Raw genomic sequence first — 24,630 nt, 5'->3', positions numbered from 1 at the left:
AATATTTAGTAACATTAAATAAATATTAATTTTTTTTTTTGATTTTGATACTATTAATATTAAAAATAGTTTTAAAGAAAGTAATATAATATTTATTTAAAATGACAATCATTTAAAGATTATATTAAAAAAAGATGTAATTGATATATCCTTTTAGTTTAATGATAATAAAATTGTCGAAAACTTTATATAATAGTATTTATGTAAAAATAATACGATTGGGAATTGTTGGAAGTATTATTTATGGTTTAAATAAAAAAAGAAAGATAAGAAATTGTTATAAGATAAAAGTTATCCAATAGAATATAACTAGTGACAATTAAATGATAAACTAAAATTTGATGAAAAATATAGCTTTGACTCCTTTATAAAGTAGGAGTTTAATTGATATATAAAATTATACGAACAATAGGTTTTGTGATAACGGTTAACCTAATTGCTCATAGTTACAAGAAAAGTTTTATTATTTAAATTTATTCAAATACTGTAACAATTATTAGCTATTAAATATAATGTATTATATATATTGGACAAATTAAAAAGATTATGCCTTTGTTAGGACTTTTCAGGGATAATTTGTCTAAATGTTATAATATTAATATATACTTTTTTCAAAACATACTTCAATGAAATATTACATTTTATCAAAAAAAAGTAAAAGATTTTTTAATATGATACAAATTTAATCAAAAATAATATTACAAACAACATAATCAAATTCATTTTAAAATGTAAATTAAAAAATATATAAATTATCAAAGTAAAAAAAAACTTATACTTTCTATAAATCGTAAATTAAATTTTTAATCAAATAACAAACATTCATGAATATCAGTAAAAATATACCATAATTTTATTTGCATTTCAAAAAATGTACAATTATAAATTACACTTAATTTTCATTTTGAAATAAACAAACTAATTTTTACACATTTAACAAGAAAAATATTTTTTGATTCAGTATAATAAAGTATGAGAAACCAATTTGTGTTTTTGATTAGATTAAAAGTGTAAAAATAACATTTTTTTTTATATTTTTGAATGTTTAATATTTTATAATAAAGATATATTTGAAATAGTAAAAAATATTCAAGGAAATATTAAAAATATTTAGATGAAATTGTTATAATTTTTTTTTAAAGTTAAAAATAGAATTATGTTTTTGTTGGTTGATAATTAATTAATATATTGGTGTGTTTTTTTTCTGTAATTTTACCAGTAAAATTAAAGATTAAATTCTTGAAAATTTTTTTTTCATTTTATGGTTTTTTATTCAACAAGAGAATTAAAATAATATTATAATTGGAAACCAGTAATATGATTTATAATGTATTATTAAAAGATATTGTGGTTGTATTCATTAGTAAACAACAGTTAATGTATAACGTTATCTTTATTATCGATTATAAAATATGCTCATGTCTTTTGAAGATATTTATATATTCTTTACTTTATAAAGAAATCTTACGAAGAATCTTGTAAGGTATATATATATCTAAAGTCAATGTAATAATATTTTTGTTTACTTTGAAAATTGATAAATTTTTTAATATAATAATTATGACTAATAATTTTTTACCAACACATCCATATCTATCAATTGCTTTAGCTACCTTAGGACTTGGAGCATTTCAATGCATCTTTATTTATTATATCATGATTAAAGATAGCGAAAAAAGACATTTACAATTACTTGATAAAATCAATCATTTAAAGTACGTCTAATTTTAATTTAAAAATAATCTATTGTTTTAGTGATGAAATTTTATTAACAAAAGGAGAAATAATTCAATTAAATAAGCAATTGTTTAAATGTAAAAAAAATGTTACTTTTTATGATGATTTAAATGAAAATATTTTAAAAAAATATAAATATAGCTCATCTAGTAGTATTATGTCAGATTCATTATATTTAGATGTTAGCGAAAAGTAAGAAAATTCCACTTTGTGTACTATTTTTTTTAGTTTTAAAGATTTTATAAATGATAATCCTACTATTGCGAGTGAAGATAATTTTCAAAAAATGCATGATATAATTAATTTTGTAAGTTTCTTACTTATTTATAAAATATAAAATTTATTTATATATATTTTAAAAAAAAATTGTAATATTAAAATAAATATTTAACTATAGAAATAAGGAGGTACAATATTAAGATTAATAATTTGATTAAAATATTTAGTGATTAAATTTTTTTATTATTTAAAAAATAATATAATTTTTTTGGTTACTGTATCATCACATTATATATACTCATTAATTTATATATTGACTTATAAAAATTATTCGTAATAGTTAATATAGTATTGTATTAATAAAAAGGATCATTTGTCTCTATATTAATTTCTCTATAGCATCTAATCTGTAAAATAAGTTGTTTATTAAAGTTTTAGATTTAATGAATAGATCAGTTGTTTTAATTAGATGTATATTTGATTATTCCAAAAGTTATAATCATTCAAATCTTATTTCCTATTTATTTTCATTGACTCTTTTTACATTTTCCATCAATCCTCTACTACTTTGTTTTTCTTGTTTCCAAGGTTATCCAAAAACTGATTTTAGAGTAAAACAAGATACTTTTGTAAACTTATGTAGCAAAGAATGAAAATTATATCTCACAATCTGCTTTTAGATATTTTTATTATATTTTACAACATTTTTTGTTACTGGCTTCCCTAGACAATGAATAATATATAAATGTAAGCTCACTGTGACCTAGAAAAGTGCTGTTTAAACATTTTTATGAGTATTAATGTTTACAGTTTTCATTTCACAAATTCAATTATATAATACAAGAAAAGTGTTAAGAAATTTTTTTTTATTTATTAAAAACTTCTACTATATATATTATATATCATAAATTTAAAAAAAGAAAAAAAAACAAGTTTGTTAAAAAAAAAATAGTATTATAAAATAAGTATGGAATTTTTTCTTAAAAATAAGAAATCCTTAAAGAATAATTATTTATATTTTAGTATCAGTCTTTTTATAACATCTATATTTTAAAATTCCCATATCATATCCTCATTTATTTTTGTTTTAAAATTTTATTGATAAATTATAAAAAAAAGATTTAAGTATTTTTGTAATATTTTTAAATGTCTTTTTTTTTTGTTATAAATATAATGTAATATTAAAAATTAGCTAAGTAATGTTAAAATTTAACAAACCAATGGCATTTTATTTGTTTATTTTTATAAAAAAATCCACTTCAATTAAGGTCATTTCATCAAATTTTAGAATAATTTTTGTTCTTTTTATTATAAAAATTTCAGTCATTGATATTTTATAACAAAAAAAAAACAATTATTTTAAAATAAAATTTCTATTAATTCATGTTTGGGAAAAATTTTTATATTGTGGTACTTTTTTTTATAAGTTTATTTATTGTATATAATATTTATAAACTTTGTAATAAACAATTGTAGGACACTAATACTTTTGGTTACTAAGTTGCTTATTTGTAGTGTCATGCAATAATTTTTAATATCACATGTGAATTTTATCATTGTAGTTATAGTCTTGTTCAAGTCAAAAGAAATGTTTTGTTTCACATATTAGAACAAAAAATTAACAATCCAATTAATTTATAGACGCATATTAGTTACAATTTTATCATTTCAATATATACATTTATCTAAATTTTTGGTGACAACTATTGTTAATTTTATTATAATAAAAATCATTGTATTAACCATTTACTTTTTAAAACATTTTTTATCGTTTACCTTTACTTTCTTCATCTAATAATCATTTTATCATGTAATAAGCTGACAAATATAGTCTTCTTTACACTATCCTTTTTTTATAATTACATTATTCACTTTTATCATATAATATATAAAGTCAAAATAATTATTTAAATTTCTATGATAATAAAATTAAATAACCTTATCAATTCTTATATTAATTTTTTATATTTCTAATATTAAATTTTTAAATATTTTACAATTTTCTTTAAAATTGTCACAAGCTGTTACTTGATATTCATCTTCCCAATTATTTGATGAAAATTTTTTACGATGACTCAGTTTTATAATTTATACTTAGTGAATTTTTCCACCATTCGTAATATATTTTAATATTAAATAATAAGTATTTTTATTTTTAGACTTAGACTTCTTTTTTTTTTTAAAATCTTTCAAAAAATGGCAAGTTAAAATATTTCTTTTTAATTTTTATAATGTATTAATTTATATATTTATTTTACAGGACTTTAAAACTATTGATGAACAACTTGAAAATCATGAAAATTTAGCTGCTTACAATGCTTTGAAGGCTCTTTATGATGAATCTAATGAAAATAAAAAAGATATTGAATTATTGTGGAGATTGTGTCGTGCTTGCTATCAAAGAGGATCTGAATTTGCTGCTAAAGATTCAAAAAGAAAAGAGTTTATGTTTGAGGGAAAAAAATATGGTGAAGAGGCTGTTAAAATTGATGACACCAATATTAATGTCTTGAAATGGGCTGCTGCCTGTACTGGTCAATCAACAGATTTTATGGGAACAAAAGAAAAAATTGAAACTGGACATTATTTTAAGGTAAGATAAATATATTAAACAATTTATATTTAATTATTAATTTTTAGAGTTTACTTGATAAAGCTCTTTCAATTGATTGTTCTGAATATACACTTCTTCATATGCGTGGTAGATTTTGTTTCTCTGTTGCTTCACTTTCATGGATTGAACGTAAGGCAGCTTCCGCTTTTTATGCAACTCCTCCCTCTGCAACTTATGAAGAGGCATTAGCTGATTTTCTTAAAGTTGAAGAAATTAAGAACGGGGAATGGTTAGAAAATCTTCTTTATATTGGACGTTGTTACTATCAAATTAGTGATAAATCATCTTCCCTTAAATATCTTAAGATGGCTCTTGAATGTCCAACCAACAAAGGAGAAGCCGAAAAAGATATGTTAAATGAAGTTCAAGCTTTAATGAAAAAATGTTCTAAGTAAAGAATGAAGAGGTACATCTAGTCAATCTATTAAATTATCTTTAAGAACATAATCTTATTTACATATAATGATTGTTTTATACATATTATTTTATGATTTTCTCTTCTGTAAAAAATATTAAAAAATTATATAATACCCAAATGGTTTATGTTATATAAATTTCCTTTTTTTGTACAACCATTTTTAGAAAAAAAATAAATTATTGTACTGTTTAAAATTTGCATATTATATTGAAAAATTAAATAATTTAAATAGTATGTTAATGATACAATTTGAAATAAAAAATTATTTTATCCATTGAACATATATTTATTATGGATAAATTTATTGAACATTTGGAAGCTTTTGAAAATGATAATTCAGAAGAAGATTATTATGAATATTTAAATCAACTTAAAGATTCAGATAATATTAATGATGAGGAACGTATTCAAGTTAATTGGAGACTTTTGCATTTACTTGATGTTCTTGCAAATTCATTGTCATCCAAAGATAAATTAAGAAAAAAATACATTATGGATGGTGTTCAAATGATTGATAAAGCAATTGAATTAGCACCTGAAGATGTCAATACAGTCAAATGGTCTGCTGCTATACTTGGACTTTCCATTGATTATTGTGATATTAAAAAAAAATGTCAAAATGGATATAAATTTAAACAATTACTAGATAAAGCCTTATCCCTTGACTCAAATGATCATAATTTAATGCACATGCGTGGTAGATATCATTATGGAGTAGCTGAATTATCATGGTTTGAAAAAAAATCAGCACGTTTTATTTTTGGTACACCTTTAGAGAGTACATATGAAGATGCACTTGAAGATTTTTTAAAAGCTCATAACTCAGAAGATGGACCTTATTGGATAGAAAATATGTCATATATTGGAAAATGTTTATGGAATTTAAACAGAAAAAAAGAAGCTATAGAATATTTAAAGAAAATTCAAAATCTACCAATTTATGATAGTTATGATCAAGAGATTGTGGATGAGGTAGAAAATTATATTATCAAATATGTAGATGAAAAAGAGTAAACAAAATAAATTTGAGATAATAGAAGTATATTTATTTAATCAATATTTTTTTTGTATATTTGATTTTAATAAAAATTAATCTTAAAAAAAATATTTATTTTGAAGCCTTAAATAAATTACTGATTTACATAAAATACACATATTTTATGAACTGCCAAAATGTACTTTATTCCAATTCTTCTCAATACGAGAAACGTGGGGTAGTGTTTACAAAAGTGGATGGTTTCATCTTATAGTTTCTCCCATCTATAAAGCAACCTTATCTCCATTCGTTTAATTTATAAATTGTTTAACTGTTATTACTTAGAAAAACAGTTCTTAATTATTTCAGTATTTTGCTTAATTTTATTTTGTAAAATACAATTAATTTTAATCATTTAACAAATTTGATTTTACTTTAAACGATAAGAAGTAATTGACGAATAATTTCTTTAATAATTAATATATTTATAACTTTAGATGGCCACATTATTACGTACAACAGCTAATTCCACAAAATTGGTAAGTATATTATTTTTGTTTATATTTATAATATATATAGATTGCTGGAACTCAATTATCCAACAATGGTAAATTTGCATCTAATACTGGAAATAGTATCCCATCAATTGTTGATTCAACAGTTAATCTAAATACAATTGATAGTCTTCAGAAACGTGCTACTTTTATGTCTAACAATGGATCATTTTTAGGTGCATCATTTAACAAAGGAATTAACGTTACTTCACGCCGTTATGCTCATACTGATGTTAAATTTCCCAATTTTGATGGATACAGACCAACATCAACATTAGATCCAACTAAACCAGCCCGTGAAACAGAAGATGCTCGTCGTTTAGCTCCACAAGCTGTTTTTTATGGAGTTGGCGGAGTTCTTTCACTTATGTTAGGAAAGGAACTTGTTCAGAAAGCCGTCACTTATAAAGCTATGGCTGCTGATCAAAAAGCTCTTGCTTCTATTGAGATTAAATTAGATGAGATACCTGAAGGATCCACTAAGACATTTGAATGGCGTGGAAAACCTGTTTTTGTCAAGCATCGTACACAAAAAGAAATTTCAACTGAAAAAGCAGTTACTGTAGGTGATCTTCGCCACCCTGAACACGATGATGAACGAGTACAAAAAGATGAATGGTCTGTTGTTATTGGTGTTTGCACTCATCTAGGATGTGTACCACTTGCTAATTCAGGTGATTTTGGAGGATATTATTGCCCATGCCACGGATCCCATTATGATGGTTCTGGTCGCATTCGTAAAGGACCAGCCCCATTAAATCTTCACGTTCCACCATATGTTTTCAAAGATAATACTATTATCGTAGGATCAGACTAGGCTTATTGGCTATTTTTTTTTTCATAAATAGATAACTATTTTAAAATTATCTTTATATGATAAAATTACCGAATAGGTTGTAAGAAATAAATATTAAAACCATTTGATTTATTTTTAAAATAACATATCTCTATAATCAATTAAAAAAAACTAATGATAAGAAAATATCCTAATAATCCTTGATAGTAATTTCATCCTCAGTCAACTTAAATTTGTTCATAAGTACCATTTTTGCCTTAGATTTAGCTACTCCTTCAAAAGCGAATTTAGCTGGAGTAGCCATACTTTCCTTGAGAGCTTGAATAGCTTCTTCTTTTTTTCCAAGTTCTTTAAGAGCTAGTCCAAGATAATATTTGTTAGCTGGTGAAAATCCTTGTCTGATAGATTCAGCCTTTTTCAATGCTTCTGCAGCTTCCTTATATTCTTTCATCTTGTAAAGTTGAGCTCCATAAAGAAAATGAGCAAAAGCATCTTCTTGATCAAGTTCAGTTGCCTTCTTTAAATGTTTCTTTACACCTTCATCATCGCACTTTTTGTCAAACTCTCCAAGTTTAGTTAGGATAATTCCGGCCCATTTATGAATACCGGCAATACCAGTTGCTGGTTCAATATCAAGAGCTTTTTTAATATACTTCTTAGCTTCATGAAGTAATTCTTTTTTTTCATGTTCACAATGAGAAAGTTCTGCTTTTTCAGTAAGAACGCGAGCATAACGCCAAAGAATTTCAACATTATTTACATCTAAAACACGTTGTAATACGTCTTCAGCTTGAGCTAATTTTTCTTTTGATTCAATAAAACCTTTTTTAGAAAGATCTTTAATGGCATCTTCAAGAGATCTAACAGCATGTTGATACCATTCAGGTTTCTTTGAAAGTTCTTTATCAGTTAGTGCAATACCTGTTGCTGCAAGTTGAACTGAAGCAAGTCCTGCTGTAAGTTTACCAACAGACTGGAAGACGCGACGGAACATGATATCTAAAAGAAAGTATTTAAAAAAAATTCTTTTTCAAATAAAAAAAATGATATTCGATAACAAAACAAAAAAAAATAAATTAGAATAAATCATGTCAGATAAACTAAAATAAATATAAAAAATCATATTGAAAACAAAATATCTTTTTATATGATGCTTCATTTTTGTCCATTTCAGTAGACACCATACCAATTGTCTTCTTTTAAGTCTTATGTTGAATTTTGTCATAGTCGTATTTCCAAACATTCAAAAATATATTGTAAATACCATTGTAAAAGTTACTAAAAATCATTCTATAGGATATGACAGCACTGGTAGAAGATGATGATTCATACGATCAAGAATTCGAGAACTTAACGAGTAAAGAAAAAAAGGTAAATTTTATTTTAAATTATTTTTTACTAGTTTGTTTAGGAAATTGAAAAAAGAAGAGAACGAAACAGAAAGAAAAATGAATCTAAGAAGAAAAATAAAAAAGCATCTCAAAAGAAGGTAAACAATAACATTTCTAATGAAACAGAGATGGCAGTTGATGAACCAGTGAAAGAAGTTATAAAGGAGGAAAATCAAGATATATCTGATGTTAAATTAGAAGAAAATGGTGAAAAAGAAGATATGAAAATGGTTTTTGAAATAAATGTAAAAGATTTAGGATTAGCTGAAGATTCAGATGAGTATAATTATTTTAAAAGTGTTTTTGAAAAATTTACTTATGATCCTTCTAAAGCAGATATATCTCATAATCAGTATAGTAATGATAATGATATGTATAGTGATCAAGAAAGTAAGGCAGAAAAATCAGAACAAATTTTGCAAGAAGAAATAAAATCAAGAAAATTAGAATTACAGGAAGTTAATTCAATTCATGGTATGTCTCGTAAACAACTTAAAAAAGCTTTACAACCTAGTATTGTGGCATTAAAACAATGTACATCTAGACCCGATGTTGTTGAATGGGCTGATACAACATCGAGAGATCCATTTTTGTTAGTTACTTTAAAAAGTTATCGAAATACAGTACCTATTCCACCACATTGGAATGCAAAAAGAAAATATTTAGCTGGTAAAAGAGGCTTTGAAAGGCCGCCATTTGAATTACCTGAATGTATAAAAAAAACAGGAATTATGGAGATGAGGGAAACAATGTGGGAAAAAGAAAGTTCACAATCACTAAGAAGTAAAATGAAGGAGAGAGTTAGACCAAAGTTGGGGCGAATTAATATTGACTATCAAGATCTCCATGATGCATTTTTCAAGTGGCAAACAAAACCACATATGACAAAAATGGGAGATTTATATTATGAAGGGAAAGAGATGGATGCAAAAATGTATGATAAAAAACCTGGAAAATTATCAGATGAATTACGTTTAGCTTTAGGAATGCCTATTGGCCAACAGGCTTACAAATTTCCTCCACCATGGCTCATTGCTATGCAACGTTATGGTCCTCCACCATCATATCCTAATCTTAAAATTCCAGGTCTTAATTCACCAATTCCTGATGGATGTATGTTTGGATATCATCCTGGAGGTTGGGGTAAACCACCTGTTGATGAATTTGGTAAAACTATATATGGTGATGTATTTGGAATAGAAACTCCATTAATTACTGAAACTGTAGAAGATAGAAATATCGATCGACGTCATTGGGGAGAAATTGAACAAGATTATGTTGATGAAGACGATGAAGTTCAAGAAGAAAATGATGATGATGATGCTATGGATATTGCAGAAAATGAAAATATTATTATTGGATCTGATACTAGTGGTATTGAGACACCAAGTGGAATTTCAAGTGTTGTTACAGGATATGAAATTCCTCAAACTATTGAATTACGTAAACCTGGTATAAATGCATCATAAAAAAAATTCCAATTTAAATATAAGAAATAACTTTCATTTAAATATCGGTAGACTAAGATTAATTTTTTAACTTAATGTTATACTTTTGAATTTTTCATAATATTTAACAAAATAAAGTATTTTCAACTTCTTTTATATAATTATTTTATTTATTTATTTCTATTACAATAAAAATGAGAAAAATTTACAGATTTATAATATAAAATAAATGTATAACAAAACATCCAAGTGTATTTAAATTTTTTATATATATTTATAAATATATTTTTATACAAATATATCCTTCACAAAAGATTATATATATATTTTATCATCAATATGATTTTTAAGAATTTTACAATTTTTTTTTAATCAAATCAAATATTATTATTTAAAAAAGTTGTTGAAGTATGAATATTAATTTACATTATGTTAGATATTAATACTACAGGTGATGTGCAGGTAAAAAAGATATTTACATTATATGAATCAACAATATTTTTTTTACAATCATCATGTTATAATATATTCCATGTCCTCGGTTATTTAATTTAACAATTAATTTCCATGATCTATAACTTCCCAACCTACTTACATAATTGTATTATTATTTTGAGAAATATTTTTAAAATGTTAATATTAATATTTAAAAAACTTACGTAAAATAATGAACTTTTTAATACATTGAAAATAGTTTTAGTAATATTATAAATATGTATTTTTATCATTAACTAAAAAGGTTACTGTAATTTTAACGATCAATGTATAAAAAAGTTCAATAAAATATTTAACATTTTACTTCAACTTTTAGCACTTTGAAATATTATCAATACATCAACCATAATATTTAAATTTTGTACAATATCATTTAATCTATAAAATAAAGTTGTTTACTTTTTTTTTAATTAATAAAAATTTAATCAATATAAGTCAATTAAAACAAGGTATTTCAAAAAGAAAAAATTTTTTATTAATTTATTTACAACTATTTAAAAACAATTTATGTTTAATATTATTTTATTGTTAGAATAGAAATTACATTATTTGACTATTAATCGAATTAAGATTAAATAATTGCAAACAAAATTATCAATGTTCTTGTTCAAAAAAACATTTTTTTCTCCAATTTTTTGAACAGTAAATTTTTTTTTTTTGAAAAACATATACGGGTTTTTGAATGGAAATAACTTTTTTTTCCTTTTATTCTTTTATAGTGAATTGATAAGAAACTTTTATTAACATTTTAATAGATTTTTTCTTATAGTTTTTTTTTCAAAAAATTACAAAATGTACAATGTCATTGAGGTAAAAATATGTTTAAGATAAATAAGAAAAAAAGTTTTATTTTATCACAACAAATTATATCTTTATTAATTGTATTTGTTTATTTTAAAATAAGATTATATTAAATATTTTTATAACAAAAATTTGAATTGGCAAATGATAATAAACTTTTATATTATAAAACATCTATCATCAACATATTATAATAAATAGTGAGCTATTTAATTTAACAAAAATAAAATGTTAGATATTATCTTTATTTATATTTTATGGTTATTTAAGAAGATCAAATGATTGATTGAAGTTTTATATAATTTTAAACTAGTACTATTTGTTTTGTGCATAAATATAAAACATTAATTATTTCTTTTGAGAAATACAATTAAATATTAAAGTTTATAATTTTACAAAATATTTGTTAATGTTACTTTTAAAATTTTTTTTTTCCTTTTTTGAATTAAACTTTTATATTACATAACTATTGTTTTATTGATTTTTTTTAGTATATTTGCCAATTATAAATGCTAAAATTAATTAAGAAATGTATAGTACCATTAAACTTTATAAGAAAAAATCATGTATTAACAGATAATTTTGGGAGACATCATGATTATTTAAGAATATCATTAACTGAAAGATGTAATTTACGTTGTAAATATTGTATGCCTGAAGAAGGTGTACCATTAACACCAAGTGTAAATCTTTTGACAAATGATGAAATAATAACATTAGTTAAAATTTTTGAAAAAAATGGTGTATCCAAGATACGTCTTACTGGAGGTGAACCAACAATTAGATCAAATTTGGCTAAATTAATTTATGATATTAGATCTATTGAAGGTATAAAATCTGTTGGCATTACAACAAATGGTATAACATTATCTCGACAATTACCTGATCTTGTAAAATCAGGATTAACACATGTTAACATTAGTCTTGATACTCTTGACCCAAATAAATATATGATATTAAGTAGGAGAAATGGTTTTTCTAAAGTTATCAAAAGTATAAAATTAGCTCAGAATTTTTTTCCTTATGTCAAGGTAAAATTATATTTTTATTATATCATGTTTTTTTATTATCAAAAAAAAAAATAATATATTATTTTTAGTTAAATGTTGTTGTTATGAAAGGTATAAATGATAATGAAGTAGTTGATTTTGTAAAAATGACAAAAAATGAAAACTTAGATATAAGATTTATTGAGTATATGCCTTTTGAGGGAAATAATTTTAATATTAATAAAATGGTCCCATATAAAGAATTACTTATTATGATTGATAAAGAAATTAATGAAATGATTGTTAAAGCAACTGATGATAAAAATGATACTTCAAAAGGATATTATGTTGATGGATGGAAAGGAAAATTTGGTTTTATAAGTAGTATGTCTGAACATTTCTGTGGAACCTGTAATAGGTTAAGAATAACTGCTGATGGATCATTAAAAGTTTGTTTACATGAAAACACTGAAGTTTCTTTAAGAAAATTACTTAGAGAAAATAGTAGTACAGAAATAATTGAAAATGTAATTGAAAAAGCAGTTAAAGGAAAAAAATTTAAACATGCCGATGTTAACATACTTAAAAATTTAAAAAATAGACCAATGATTCTTATTGGTGGGTAATAAATTTATTTTTCTTAATAAAAATTTATAGCACATAGATCCTTTTCTTCAGTTTTAACACACTTTGATAATAAAGGAAAAATTACAATGGTTGATACATCACATAAAAATATAACTAAACGAATAGCTATGGCAAAAGCTGAAATATATGTTTCAAAAAATATTATGGAAGCATTGATAAAAAATGACTTAAAAAAGGGTGATGCTGAATGTGTAGCACAGATTGCCGGTATAAATGCATGTAAAAAAACTAGTGATCTCATTCCTCTTTGTCACAATATTCCAATAAATCAAGTAAAATTAAAAATTTACAAGTTTGAAGATGAAAATAAAATTGTAATTCTTTCTAAAGTTACAACAACATCTCAAACTGGTGTTGAAATGGAAGCTTTGACAAGTGCCTCGGTATCTGCATTGACAATGTATGATATGTTAAAAGCACTAGGCCATGAAATGACAATAAGTAATATTGAACTTCTTGGAAAAAGAGGAGGAAAAAATGATTTTGGTATTATTAATTTTTCTGAATATTCAGTTGAAAAATAGTATAAAAAAAGGATATAGTTTTATTTAACTCAATTATTAAAAATTTAAATATAAATCAATATAAAAAAATTAGTATCCTAAATTTGAATAGTTATTTTGAAAATCATTAATAGAATAAATTATTATTAGAAATAGTTAATACAATTTTTGCTTTATAAACTTCTTATCACCGACCATGGATCATTTGAATGAAATGAAGGTTCTACATTACAAATTCCTGAAAAAAATTGAAAAGAAGATATAACTGAATCCTGACCAAGTACACATTGTCTTATCATATTTGACCAAAATAAAGGAAGTGCAAAAAAACATAATGTTACCAAAAATCCTGTTGCCCGTTGTGCCAACCAAACAGCATTTGATTCATCTATTAATAATGATTCAAATTTTTTTGTAGAAACAATACTTTTTCTAGGTGAAATATATGTTTTCTTCATAACTGAGACATAAATCTATAAAAATATTTAAAAAAAAAATATATATATATATATATATAAAAAATTATTTGATCAAACGGTAGACCTGTCTTATATAATAAGAAAAATAAATTCAGAAACATTATGAAACTGACACATATAGTCAGCTGTGCATCTGACAACTGACCTAAATTACTAACAAAAAATTATTCTCGTCTTCATATATAACTATTACTGAAGGTCAATTTAGAAAACATTCTAAAGCTAATTTTTTCCCCCATGGTATTTTATATTACAAGGTAATTATTTTAAAATCACATCAAATGAAATTTCTTTCTAAGCTTTACATATTAATATAAAAAAAATAATAGATGATTAAATTGGTGTATTATTGAGGGTGTATTACGAATGAAAAAATTAATAGAAATTGGTACAATAGAAAAGTTTAAAGAATAATGAGCAATTCAACTTAAAAATTATTATGAGACATGACTAGTTACGTGAAATCAAAAATACTATTGTGTAATATTTTTAATATTTTTGTTTTTCATCAACAATGATTATAAATTAACAAAAAACTACAGTTCAATAATTATCATTAAAAATTAATAATATTGTTGTTTGATCAAGTAATAAGAAAAGATAAGATAGTATAGATTATAATCAGTAAAAAAAAACAACGATTCAAATGTTAAATTCGTGATGTAATTTTTCATACCACATAACAATATGATGTGAATTTTTATTGTACCGGGTAAAATATTTTCTATTTATACCAATTGGATTGTCATATTACTGTAATTCTAACATGTTTTTACTTTTTAATATTTAGAAAGAAAATAAAATTTAATAAGAAGAATTTTTTATTGTACATTTGAAAGTATTAGTCATATTATAAACTAATAACAAATTTACGATTTCTGGGAAAAAAAAAGTTTCCAAATGTTAGATGTTAATTTAAAAATTAAATAATTTACTTTAAAAATATAATGTCTGGAAGAAGTTAAATAGAATTATCGCCTTTTATTTGCAAAAATATTTTATTATAACACATAATTCAAATATAAAAAGTGCACTTGGTAATTGTATTTTTAGTGTAAGATCACAATCAAAATACCAGTTTAAAATACGTCTTTCCTCTAATTTGGCTTGGATTGGTCGCAAAAACTGTATATTAAAAACATTTTTGCAGAGCAACCCAGCCATATAGAAGATAGACATTAATCATTTTCCTTATTAACAAAATTACCCACTAATCTTAATATTTAATACTTTTTCACTTACCACAAATAACTTTAAATATAATTCATATAATCATCAATCATCTCCTGAAATATATCCAATCCAAAAAAATCTGATTAACAACCAAGATAAATAAAATAAGTACAGGGAAAATTATTTAAACATCAATCCGGAATTTTAAATGAATCATCTGGAAAATTTTAAAGAACGAAGACATAGATACACCATAAAATATAAATAAATGATAAAAGAAAAGACTATGCGAATAATTATCTTATATGTCAGAAAATAATTATTGAGATTTATGTTGCAAAAAAACATACAGTATATACCACAAGATTAATTTGTTCATACTAAAACATTTACCCAAGAATAATATAATGTAATAAAGTAAAATAAAATTTTCGGGCCTACTTACTTTTAATGACAAATTAAATTAGAAAAATATTATACGTTGTAAATTTCTAAAAAAAAACTATGTGCAAAATTAATTTAAAATATGAACTTTCGTTGAAACTTTTTTGAAATAAAATAAATAATTAAAAAAGAAATCGTTACAAATGCAATGGGAAATGCAATACATCTTATAACATTTATTGGAGAAACATGTATACTTATCTGTTGATTATATTTTTAAATATCTTTAAACATTATGTCATATAGAAAAAGTTTAATGATCAGAGTGCTTAACTTTTTTTTTATCTTTAGTACTTTTTATTGTTTATCCATTTGATGATTACATGATTTTAAACGAATAACAAATGTTATAAGTAATTAAATAACATTAGGAAGTTTTTAAAATGATTGTTAAGATGTATATATCTTATTTCATATCTTATCGTTATCAATTTATCTTCAAAAAACAATGTAATATTGGAAAAAAAAATAGTATGGATAAGAAAAATAATATATAGATTATTCCAGATATTTTAAAATACTTTGATATTTTAATCAAGTTTTATGCTTTTTTTGCAAAACAAAAAAAAAAGTTGTGAAATATATGTAAAAAAATTAAGAAGATAAGATAACTTTGTTATTTTTTACAAACAAAAATTTGTTTTGCATATAATTAAAAGAAATTTTAAAATAGCAGAAATTTGTGACTGTTTTTAGAACATTAGCATTAAAAAGTTGTTGTATAACTTTAAAAAAATGATTTTAAAAAAAGTGTTTTATTAAAAAAAAATTTTTGAATACAATTCTAAGTTTTAAGTTATATTGCAAATTAAAATATTGATAAAAATTTTGGTTAAAAAATGATAAAAATAAAGCAACAATCAGCATTAGGATATATTCCAATTAATAGTTTATCACTTAAAAATATATATAGCATTTGTTGAATTTCTCTTTTTGAAATTTCTAAAAAGTTTATCAAAAAGTTGTTTTTTCTATATTGTTCTTCTAGTCGTGATTTTTCTACTCATTTAATCAGGAATTAAGTATAACTTTTTCTATGTAGACTAACTTTAACCAATAAATTTTTATCATATTATACAACAATTTTCAAAAACAATTAAAATATTTACAAAAATAAAACTTTATTAAGTTTATATTTATCACTGGCATAATTTTAAAATATCCATTCTGGATAGACTTCGACTCCTCCTGGGAATTTTTAATAAACTAGAATCAAAGTCAATCAACTTCGTAGCACTAGGTTGTTTTGGTGGAAGGTAAGTGATAGGAGGGCTTGAAGGACCAAATGTCCATAACCAAGTCCTAATTTGGAAATTACTTACATAAAAAAAGCCTAACAATATTACAAGTACAAGTATAAACAACTTCACAATAAATAATGGGAGTGTAGTATCACGGAAATATTCATAATAAAATTCATTTGATTGCTGACCAATAACTGATAAAGGTGTAAACAAAGCAGAAGTCAAAACTTTTACTATTACAGATAAAATGTTAATTTCTGAAAATGGTGAGGTAAGCATACTTTCGTGGCGAAGTAAACATTCTGACTTAGATTTTGTTAATGAAAATAATTGAAAATAACTCATTAGACTTTCCAAAAAAGCTCCTTTAGATCTGCAAACATCCTCCAAACTTTCATTTATTTCCATATTTGCCATTTTATTTGCAATAATTAATTGATATTGTCGGTAGTATTCAGCACAAACTGAACAACAAAAAACCAATACAATTATATATCTCCATAAACGAGCAAAAATAAAATTATCTTTATTGACAAAAATTATCGAAATTATTATTATTCCTCCGGCAACACAACAGTAACTCATTGTACTTTCACTTTCAAAGAAAGCATTATTTTTATCACAAATCATTGAATCTAAAAATAAGTCTTTTAAAACATTTTCAAAAATTTCTGGTTCATCGTCCATTGAATATTCTTTTTTTATATGAGCTGAAATTTTTTCCAGAACATCTGAATTAAAGTCAATGGTGCATTCCTTATGAACACCACTACTAAAAAAAAATCCAGTATCCTTCAAATCGATATTAAATTTTTTAATAGCAGCAACAAAAAACATTTGTTTCATATTTCTTTCCCTCAACAGTGCGCTTCTAATTCTTTTATTTTCATTGTAAAGCTAAAATTCAATTTTTAAGAAATATAAGAGTAACAAAATTACCTTCATCAGATTTTCTTCACATTTTCCACCATCTTGTAAATTAAAAAATTCCTCATTTTTGTTAGTATCATTGTTTTTGTGTAACTCAATATTGTCAAATGGATCCAATGTTATCCATGTTTTTTTGTTATTTTGAAAGTTTTTATTCTCTTCTAGTTTTAGTTCATTTGCTGTTAGAAATTCAAAGTATAAAAAACAATAAATAAATAGAAAAAATAAAATATTATGTAATTGGATCATTGTTATAACATTATAACAATGAAAACTATTTTTGGTTATCTTTTTTTGGTGGTAAACATTTTTTTTTCATTCGTGTTAGGATAATATCTTATGTGATCTCTAATGTAAGTAAAATTTAGTAGAAAATGTTGTTTATTATTTTATCATATGATTATATTGAAACAAATAATATTTTTTTTAAATATTTGTATAGTTAAACAGTTGTGATATAAAAGTATATAAGATACTATTTAATTCTATCTTTATGTGTAATTTTAATAAATTTTTGCATAAAAATAAAAAAAAAAAACAATAATAAGTGAAGCTTTATAAACATATACTTTAAAATTTACTTTAAAAATAAAAAATTAATAAATTTATTGATCTATATTATCCACTTCGTTAGAATTACTTTTCTAGTGTATGTAATATACGTGGTAAAATGCATTACAATAACGAATATTTTTTTTAATCTTACTACAACCACTATAATAAAGTTCTAATCTAAGACACTGATTAATCTTTTTCTTACAAAAAGAGGAAATACAATCAGAAGTATAATTGAAATAAATAGTTTAATTGTAAAAAAAACAAATGCCCCTTCTCCCCTTTATTTTCTTTTTTACCCTAACTATAAAATTAATAAACAAAAAACTTGGATCAAATTAATAAACCTTTAAGCATATAGTTGAAATACATAATTTTTTTTATAAATTGATAAATTAAGTAAATTAATTAATACATATTTAAAGTTTATTTAATCAACAAAAGTAATATTTAAAGCTATATCGTATTTTCCTAATATTAATATATATGATTGACTTTAATATTAAAATTTCTTACGACTATTTACCGCCTAAAAATGATGAGACCAATTAGGTGTTGTTTTAAGTTTATAAAAATTTCTAGATTTTTAAACACAATGTACTAAAATACTTTACTCAAAAAGTTGTTATTATTGTAACACATAAAAACTTAATATATTTCACCTAATAATTTAAAATAATTAAGAATTTTTTAGGTAAATTGTTAAAATTTATATTTATACAAAATAATTATTTCAAAAATATTCTTTCCTGCAAATGAAATTTTTAACCCCTTAGTAAGTTTATACTTTTTTTAAAGAATAAAAGATACAAATAAAATTTTGTTATATTTTGTAAAGCATCTAGAAAAATTCTCTTACCAATTTTGCGCAATTAATTTTTTGTTTTTATACTAAAATATTTCGTAAATAAAAGTGGAATCACGAACCCTCTTAGTCAAAATGAATATGATTCATTTTGTATATTTTTTACTATATAACAAAAGCTTGTTCTTTTGTGTATTCTAGGAGACAAAAATAAATTTAGAATGTTAATTAAAATTATAAGCCTATTATATTCAAGTCACAAACTTTTATCTTGATATTTACTTATGTAGCAATTAAGGAAATTACCATATCAGTTTTTTTTTGAACTTCTTTTACAACATAAATTAAAACTACTTCAAGTAAATAAAATTTAATAAGTTCAATGTTGATTATAATAAATACTATTTTTAACTAACAATATTATTATATAGATAAACTAAAAAATGCAAACTTTTTATTTTTTTTGAAATTAACTTTTGTAAAACTATAATTTTTATTTATAATTTACATCAAAGATCTAAAATACAATTATTTTAAAAAAAATTCGGAAATTTTATTTTATTTTTATTTAATAATCTATTTTTTATTTTAATATCTATTGAATAATTTAAAGATTTGTAATTTTTTAAACTTTCTCTAGACTATACTTACATACTCCATAAAATTAAAAGAAAAGAAATACTATTTATACTACAAATACACATATTACAAAATATTTCCCCTCAAGAAACTATTTTTATAATACTCATTTTTTAAAAAGATATATTATTAAAGTACATTGTAAAATATGACTACAACACAAGATGATATGATTGACATTGAAAATCCCTCAGTTAAACGCAAAAAAGTACTAGGAGTTATAAATAACGATCCTGTAGCACCAACAATTTTTACTTCTATGGTAACAAACATCTTCCTATCAAATGTTTTTTTATACGGTTTTACTGGTAATTTAAGATTAGCTTTGTAAGATTTTTATTTTATCTCATTTTATTTAATTTTTTTTTTTTGCATTTTAGGCTTGTATCACTTTTTTCTGTTCCAATCAGCATAAATTCATGTTTAAAGGATGCCGAAAATGATTTTGAGAAATGGCAAAAATTATCAAAATTACGAGAAAAAGGAATTCCTGAAAGATTTTATCCATACAAATGTAAATATGATTGGACAGGATATGAAGATGAAATGAAATTTGTCATAGAAAAAAAAGCAAATAACAAAAAATAAATTTAAAAAAAAATTAAAACTTTTATTAAATAATTTTATTACTATTGTTTTCTTTAACGAGATTAATGATAAATAGTTTTGTTGAAGAAAGTACAATCATCACAAGAGAAACAATTATAGCCTACTCTATTTATATTATATAATTTTAATATACCAAATTTAAAAATACAATTTTGAAAAATTTTCCATTAAAAATTAAAAAACGGTTGGCAAAATTTAGTAAGATAATATATGTGAACGATATAATGGTATCCAAATGTTAATGATATATGTTTTTAAATGGTGTTGTTTTGTCCGTACATACATAGATATACAAATAAAAAAGTAAATATACAATAAGATGTTAGTTATAAAGCAATAAGTATTGAAATGTAGGGAAGAACCTATCCATAGATGGTTTATATGACATATATATAATTTGACAAATTGTAGAAAGTAAATTTATATTGATTATGATTATATTGATTAATTTAACTATACTATTACCACTTTTGGTAATTTCGAAGTTGCACGATAAGTGTTAAGTTGTCAATTGATATTGTTTTTGGATCTTCCTTGTTGTTGGCCTGCCAATTATGGAAATTAAAGATTTAGAATTTAATTGAGTTCCATTAATTCTAAATTTACTAGAGTGGTAAAAGGTTCTATGGAGATCAAACAAATTCAAATATTAGGATTTTTTTAAATATTATAAAATGATACGTTAGTTAACTAAGAAGCCGTTGAACCAGCAAACGTGTTTCTTCATTGTCAAAGTCGAACTAAAAATAATATCATATATTTAATAATAAAAAGTTATTACTTACCCCTCCATTATTTAATTTGAAATCAAAATAATCTCCTTCACTTAAAGAAATATTTAAATCTGAACTGCTGGAAGCCGTAGAACACGAATCGAATGGTGAAGGAAATTCTAGTGCTGATAAAAGATCTGAATTAACTTTATTTCCTTCATGTATATTTATATTTGCTTGTCCGTTACTTCCATATCCATTTGTAGTAGGTCCGTTTTCAGCTGATCCCACTGATGAAGGTGAAGGATATACGGGTACCTGTGAATTAGATAATGGAATAATATTTTGTGGTGATGAATTTGAATTAACAGATCCCTGTGATGGTGGCGTTGGTGGAGCACGAACAATCGGTACACCCTGTGCTTGTTTTGCTTGAATATTTTGTCTTATTTCAAACTTAACCATCTCACTATTTGTAACCGTCTTTTTATTATGCCAATTATGGTGAGTATTTTGATTCTCATAATTTCCATTGTATGGTGATGGATTTGGGGTGTGGTTAAATACCGATTGTTTCGAGTTACCAGTTTGTTGAATATTGGTATTATGAAAGGATGGGGAAGGTACGCTACCATTTACATTACCAGTCTTCTGGTGATATAATGGTGATGGATGTGAATGATTAATACCAGGATTTCCTTGAACCACAAAATTATTTGCTGCTTGTTGTTGAACTGGAACTGGAGGTTGATTTGGCATATGACCAATAAATTGTTTCGGTGCTCTATCAACAATATGATTATTTGATATCTTTCTTTTTAATGTCTGACCACCCATAATTTTAGCATTTTGCTGATTATATTGATTTTGTAAAGCCACTTGTTGCTGCGCAAGCATCTGCGCTTGAGTATTAGGATTCATAGAATAAACTGGATGTTGATTTGATTGTTGTTGACCAGCCATATGATTTGTCGGGTAAGGGTAACCAGGATTTCGCTGATGTGCCATATCCTGTCCATTGTTCCAATTTCCTATTCGTTGATTTTCAGATATAATCATTTGTTGTTGTGACGTTCCTGGTACATATGAACAACTATTTTGCTGTTGATTTAAAGGATTAATTGTTTGCATCTGTGGATTAGGCATATTTCTTTGAATACTTTGATAAGAAGGTGGATTTACCGGATAACCATTATTCATTCCATAATTAGATGCTCCTGTAACAGGAGGAAATAATGGGGATTGTTGTGGTTGTCCAGGATATCCATTAGGATGAGACGAATTTACCATTGAACCTCCATATTGTGGAGGCATACCTGATGAAGTCATTTGTGCTTGAAACATATTTATATAATCTTGTTGTCAAAGAAAAAATTATAATAATAAAATTTTTCTTGTATTATATAAATAATAATAATAGAAACTCCTTCAGGAGAATCAGATGTATTTGTACAAGTACAACTTCCTTTAGTATTATAACCACTAAAAAAAAATATTTAAATAAAAATAATGTTATTTTTTTTAAATATTTATATATATATAAATATATAAAGAAAAAGCACGTTTTTAATAACCAAAGTTAAAATAAAAATACTACAGAATGTATTTTCGTATAAAATTTGTTATGATGTCAATTAAAACAACATAAACCAAGACTTGTTAAGAATAAATACTCTAGAAAGCAATAGAAGACCCAAATAAATAGAAATATTTACGTTCAAAATTAGTAATATATATTTATAATATAGACGGTGTTTGAAAACAAGTACAAATAAATGTAGAAATGTGGTGAGGTTTTAAAGAGGTCGATGAAAAGGGGTATAGTATGATAAATAATGTCACGATCAAATGAATTTTAATATAGAGAGCTAAATATGTATTAACCATTTGTACTAAACAATCAAGAAAATACTAAAAATAAATAATTTTAAGTTTAATTTTTTTTTTAGAAAATATAGATATAATATACCAGTAAATTGTAGGAATCAAAAATAATTTAAATAACATAAATTTATAATGGATTAAAACGAAAATTCGAGGATAGACACGTTGAACAATTCTCTCTATGTTGGCTGGTGATTTTATACGAAGGATAAACGGCCGCGCAACTTTAATATACTAAATGACCATCAACTGACAAGGCACTATTATTATTGTTTTCTTGGCGAGACATTTCAATCTACATATAATTACTTTCTAGTAAGATAGTCGCGGCCTACATCGGTCGCAATAAAACATTTTTACCCTATACCATACAGTAAAATATGCTAATGTGGCCACCTATATTAAAAGTGACCACTGTAACATAACCTAATATCAAAATCAAGAGAGAAATAATAAAAACATGAAAATGTGTTAGTACACAAAACATATAAAAGAAAAAAAAAAAACTTCAATAAAAATTTGACAATAATATACCATCTTTTTATTTTAAAATTTTAACTCTTATAATTATACTCTTTAATACATTTATTATATAAATTAGTAAAATTTTTACTTTACTTTTTCAAAGTAAAAATTAACTTTTTGATAAGAAATAAAATTTATTATGATATAATAATTAATATTTCGTAAGAAATATTTGAGAAATTTAACAAACTTTGAATTTTAAGTAAATAATCAACACATCATGTATTCCACCTAAAATTTTAATTTATACTTTAATTGTTTAAGTGACTAGTTTGTAAGTATTTTGAATAAATCAATTTCTATTTTACAATACATACATTAAAATAACTATTAACTGAAATCAGTATTGTTGACAATGAGAATGAGGTCAACAAAGTATAAAATAAAGTATTGTATTTCAATAAATTTAATATTTAAAAATTATTGATAAGATATTTTTTAATATTATAAAAATTAAAAAAAAAAAAATTTTTAATAAATATTATAAAATATTAATATTATAATTATTAAAAAGTACGATATATTATTAAAAATTATGATAAAGTTCTAAAGCATAGATATGTATATATATGTATTTATGGTCAAGTTTAGAATATCCAGGAATAAAAAAAAAAGAAGAAAATCTTTTGCAATGACGATAGTCATTTATTCTTATATAATAAAATAAGGTATTAACTATATAAATAGCATGCAAATAAATAAGTTTATCAAAATGTATACATTTATATTTTTTAAAAAAATAATTATTTAAACTAACAGTTGAAAAAAATAAATTTTATTTTTATTGAAAATAAGCTCATTTCTTTAAAATATTATTATATTTTATACAATAAAAGAGAAGAAAACACTTTAAAACATAAAAAAGCTAAATGTTAAAAATAAAAAAAAAATTTGAATTGAAACTATATTTATATAACAATAATATTATTAGACAATAGTTATATATGGAAATAGTATCATCAGTTTTGTTAACATGAATATATTTATTGTAACATATTAAATAATATCAATATTTTGTTGGCAATTTTAGTAATATAGAAA

General features: G+C 23.2%; 9 protein-coding genes across 9 annotated transcripts; 6 read left to right on the top strand and 3 right to left on the bottom strand.

Moving 5' to 3' along the window:
- Positions 1-1,560: 1,560 nt before the first annotated feature.
- SRAE_1000179600 (Tetratricopeptide-like helical domain-containing protein) lies at positions 1,561-4,965 on the top strand (the record flags this gene model as incomplete). Its single annotated transcript, XM_024648794.1, has 5 exons — positions 1,561-1,715; positions 1,756-1,929; positions 1,966-2,044; positions 4,217-4,549; positions 4,597-4,965. 5 exons carry the CDS (start codon positions 1,561-1,563, stop codon positions 4,963-4,965), a joined length of 1,110 nt encoding a protein of 369 aa, XP_024502737.1.
- Positions 4,966-5,279: 314 nt separating this feature from the next.
- SRAE_1000179500 (Tetratricopeptide-like helical domain-containing protein) lies at positions 5,280-6,002 on the top strand (the record flags this gene model as incomplete). Its single annotated transcript, XM_024648793.1, has 1 exon — positions 5,280-6,002. The coding sequence occupies one exon, from the start codon at positions 5,280-5,282 to the stop codon at positions 6,000-6,002; it is 723 nt and encodes a 240-aa protein (XP_024502736.1).
- Positions 6,003-6,461: 459 nt separating this feature from the next.
- Positions 6,462-7,335, top strand: SRAE_1000179400 (Cytochrome b-c1 complex subunit Rieske, mitochondrial; the record flags this gene model as incomplete). Its single annotated transcript, XM_024648792.1, has 2 exons — positions 6,462-6,503; positions 6,544-7,335. The coding sequence occupies 2 exons, from the start codon at positions 6,462-6,464 to the stop codon at positions 7,333-7,335; spliced, it is 834 nt and encodes a 277-aa protein (XP_024502735.1).
- A 169-nt stretch (positions 7,336-7,504) lies between these two features.
- On the bottom strand, positions 7,505-8,308 carry SRAE_1000179300 (Regulator of microtubule dynamics protein 1; the record flags this gene model as incomplete). The annotated part of the gene is made up of 1 exon (XM_024648791.1): positions 7,505-8,308. The coding sequence occupies one exon, from the start codon at positions 8,306-8,308 to the stop codon at positions 7,505-7,507; it is 804 nt and encodes a 267-aa protein (XP_024502734.1).
- Positions 8,309-8,613: 305 nt separating this feature from the next.
- SRAE_1000179200 (Splicing factor 3B subunit 2) lies at positions 8,614-10,174 on the top strand (the record flags this gene model as incomplete). The annotated part of the gene is made up of 2 exons (XM_024648790.1): positions 8,614-8,685; positions 8,726-10,174. The coding sequence occupies 2 exons, from the start codon at positions 8,614-8,616 to the stop codon at positions 10,172-10,174; spliced, it is 1,521 nt and encodes a 506-aa protein (XP_024502733.1).
- Positions 10,175-11,958: 1,784 nt separating this feature from the next.
- Positions 11,959-13,610, top strand: SRAE_1000179100 (Molybdenum cofactor biosynthesis protein 1; the record flags this gene model as incomplete). Its single annotated transcript, XM_024648789.1, has 3 exons — positions 11,959-12,480; positions 12,549-13,056; positions 13,096-13,610. The coding sequence occupies 3 exons, from the start codon at positions 11,959-11,961 to the stop codon at positions 13,608-13,610; spliced, it is 1,545 nt and encodes a 514-aa protein (XP_024502732.1).
- A 152-nt stretch (positions 13,611-13,762) lies between these two features.
- On the bottom strand, positions 13,763-17,874 carry SRAE_1000179000 (Hypothetical protein; the record flags this gene model as incomplete). The annotated part of the gene is made up of 5 exons (XM_024648788.1): positions 13,763-14,062; positions 16,829-16,891; positions 17,008-17,162; positions 17,211-17,826; positions 17,869-17,874. 5 exons carry the CDS (start codon positions 17,872-17,874, stop codon positions 13,763-13,765), a joined length of 1,140 nt encoding a protein of 379 aa, XP_024502731.1.
- Positions 17,875-20,006: 2,132 nt separating this feature from the next.
- Positions 20,007-20,446, top strand: SRAE_1000178900 (Hypothetical protein; the record flags this gene model as incomplete). Its single annotated transcript, XM_024648787.1, has 2 exons — positions 20,007-20,185; positions 20,239-20,446. 2 exons carry the CDS (start codon positions 20,007-20,009, stop codon positions 20,444-20,446), a joined length of 387 nt encoding a protein of 128 aa, XP_024502730.1.
- Positions 20,447-21,153: 707 nt separating this feature from the next.
- SRAE_1000178800 (Hypothetical protein) lies at positions 21,154-22,524 on the bottom strand (the record flags this gene model as incomplete). Its single annotated transcript, XM_024648786.1, has 2 exons — positions 21,154-21,207; positions 21,253-22,524. 2 exons carry the CDS (start codon positions 22,522-22,524, stop codon positions 21,154-21,156), a joined length of 1,326 nt encoding a protein of 441 aa, XP_024502729.1.
- Positions 22,525-24,630: the final 2,106 nt, after the last annotated feature.

This window comes from Strongyloides ratti, assembly GCF_001040885.1.
Source record: "Strongyloides ratti genome assembly S_ratti_ED321, chromosome : 1".
Classification (NCBI taxonomy): Eukaryota; Metazoa; Nematoda; class Chromadorea; order Rhabditida; family Strongyloididae; genus Strongyloides; species Strongyloides ratti.
The sequence above is the reverse complement of the archived record's forward strand: the minus strand, read 5'-3'. Positions and strand labels throughout refer to the sequence as shown.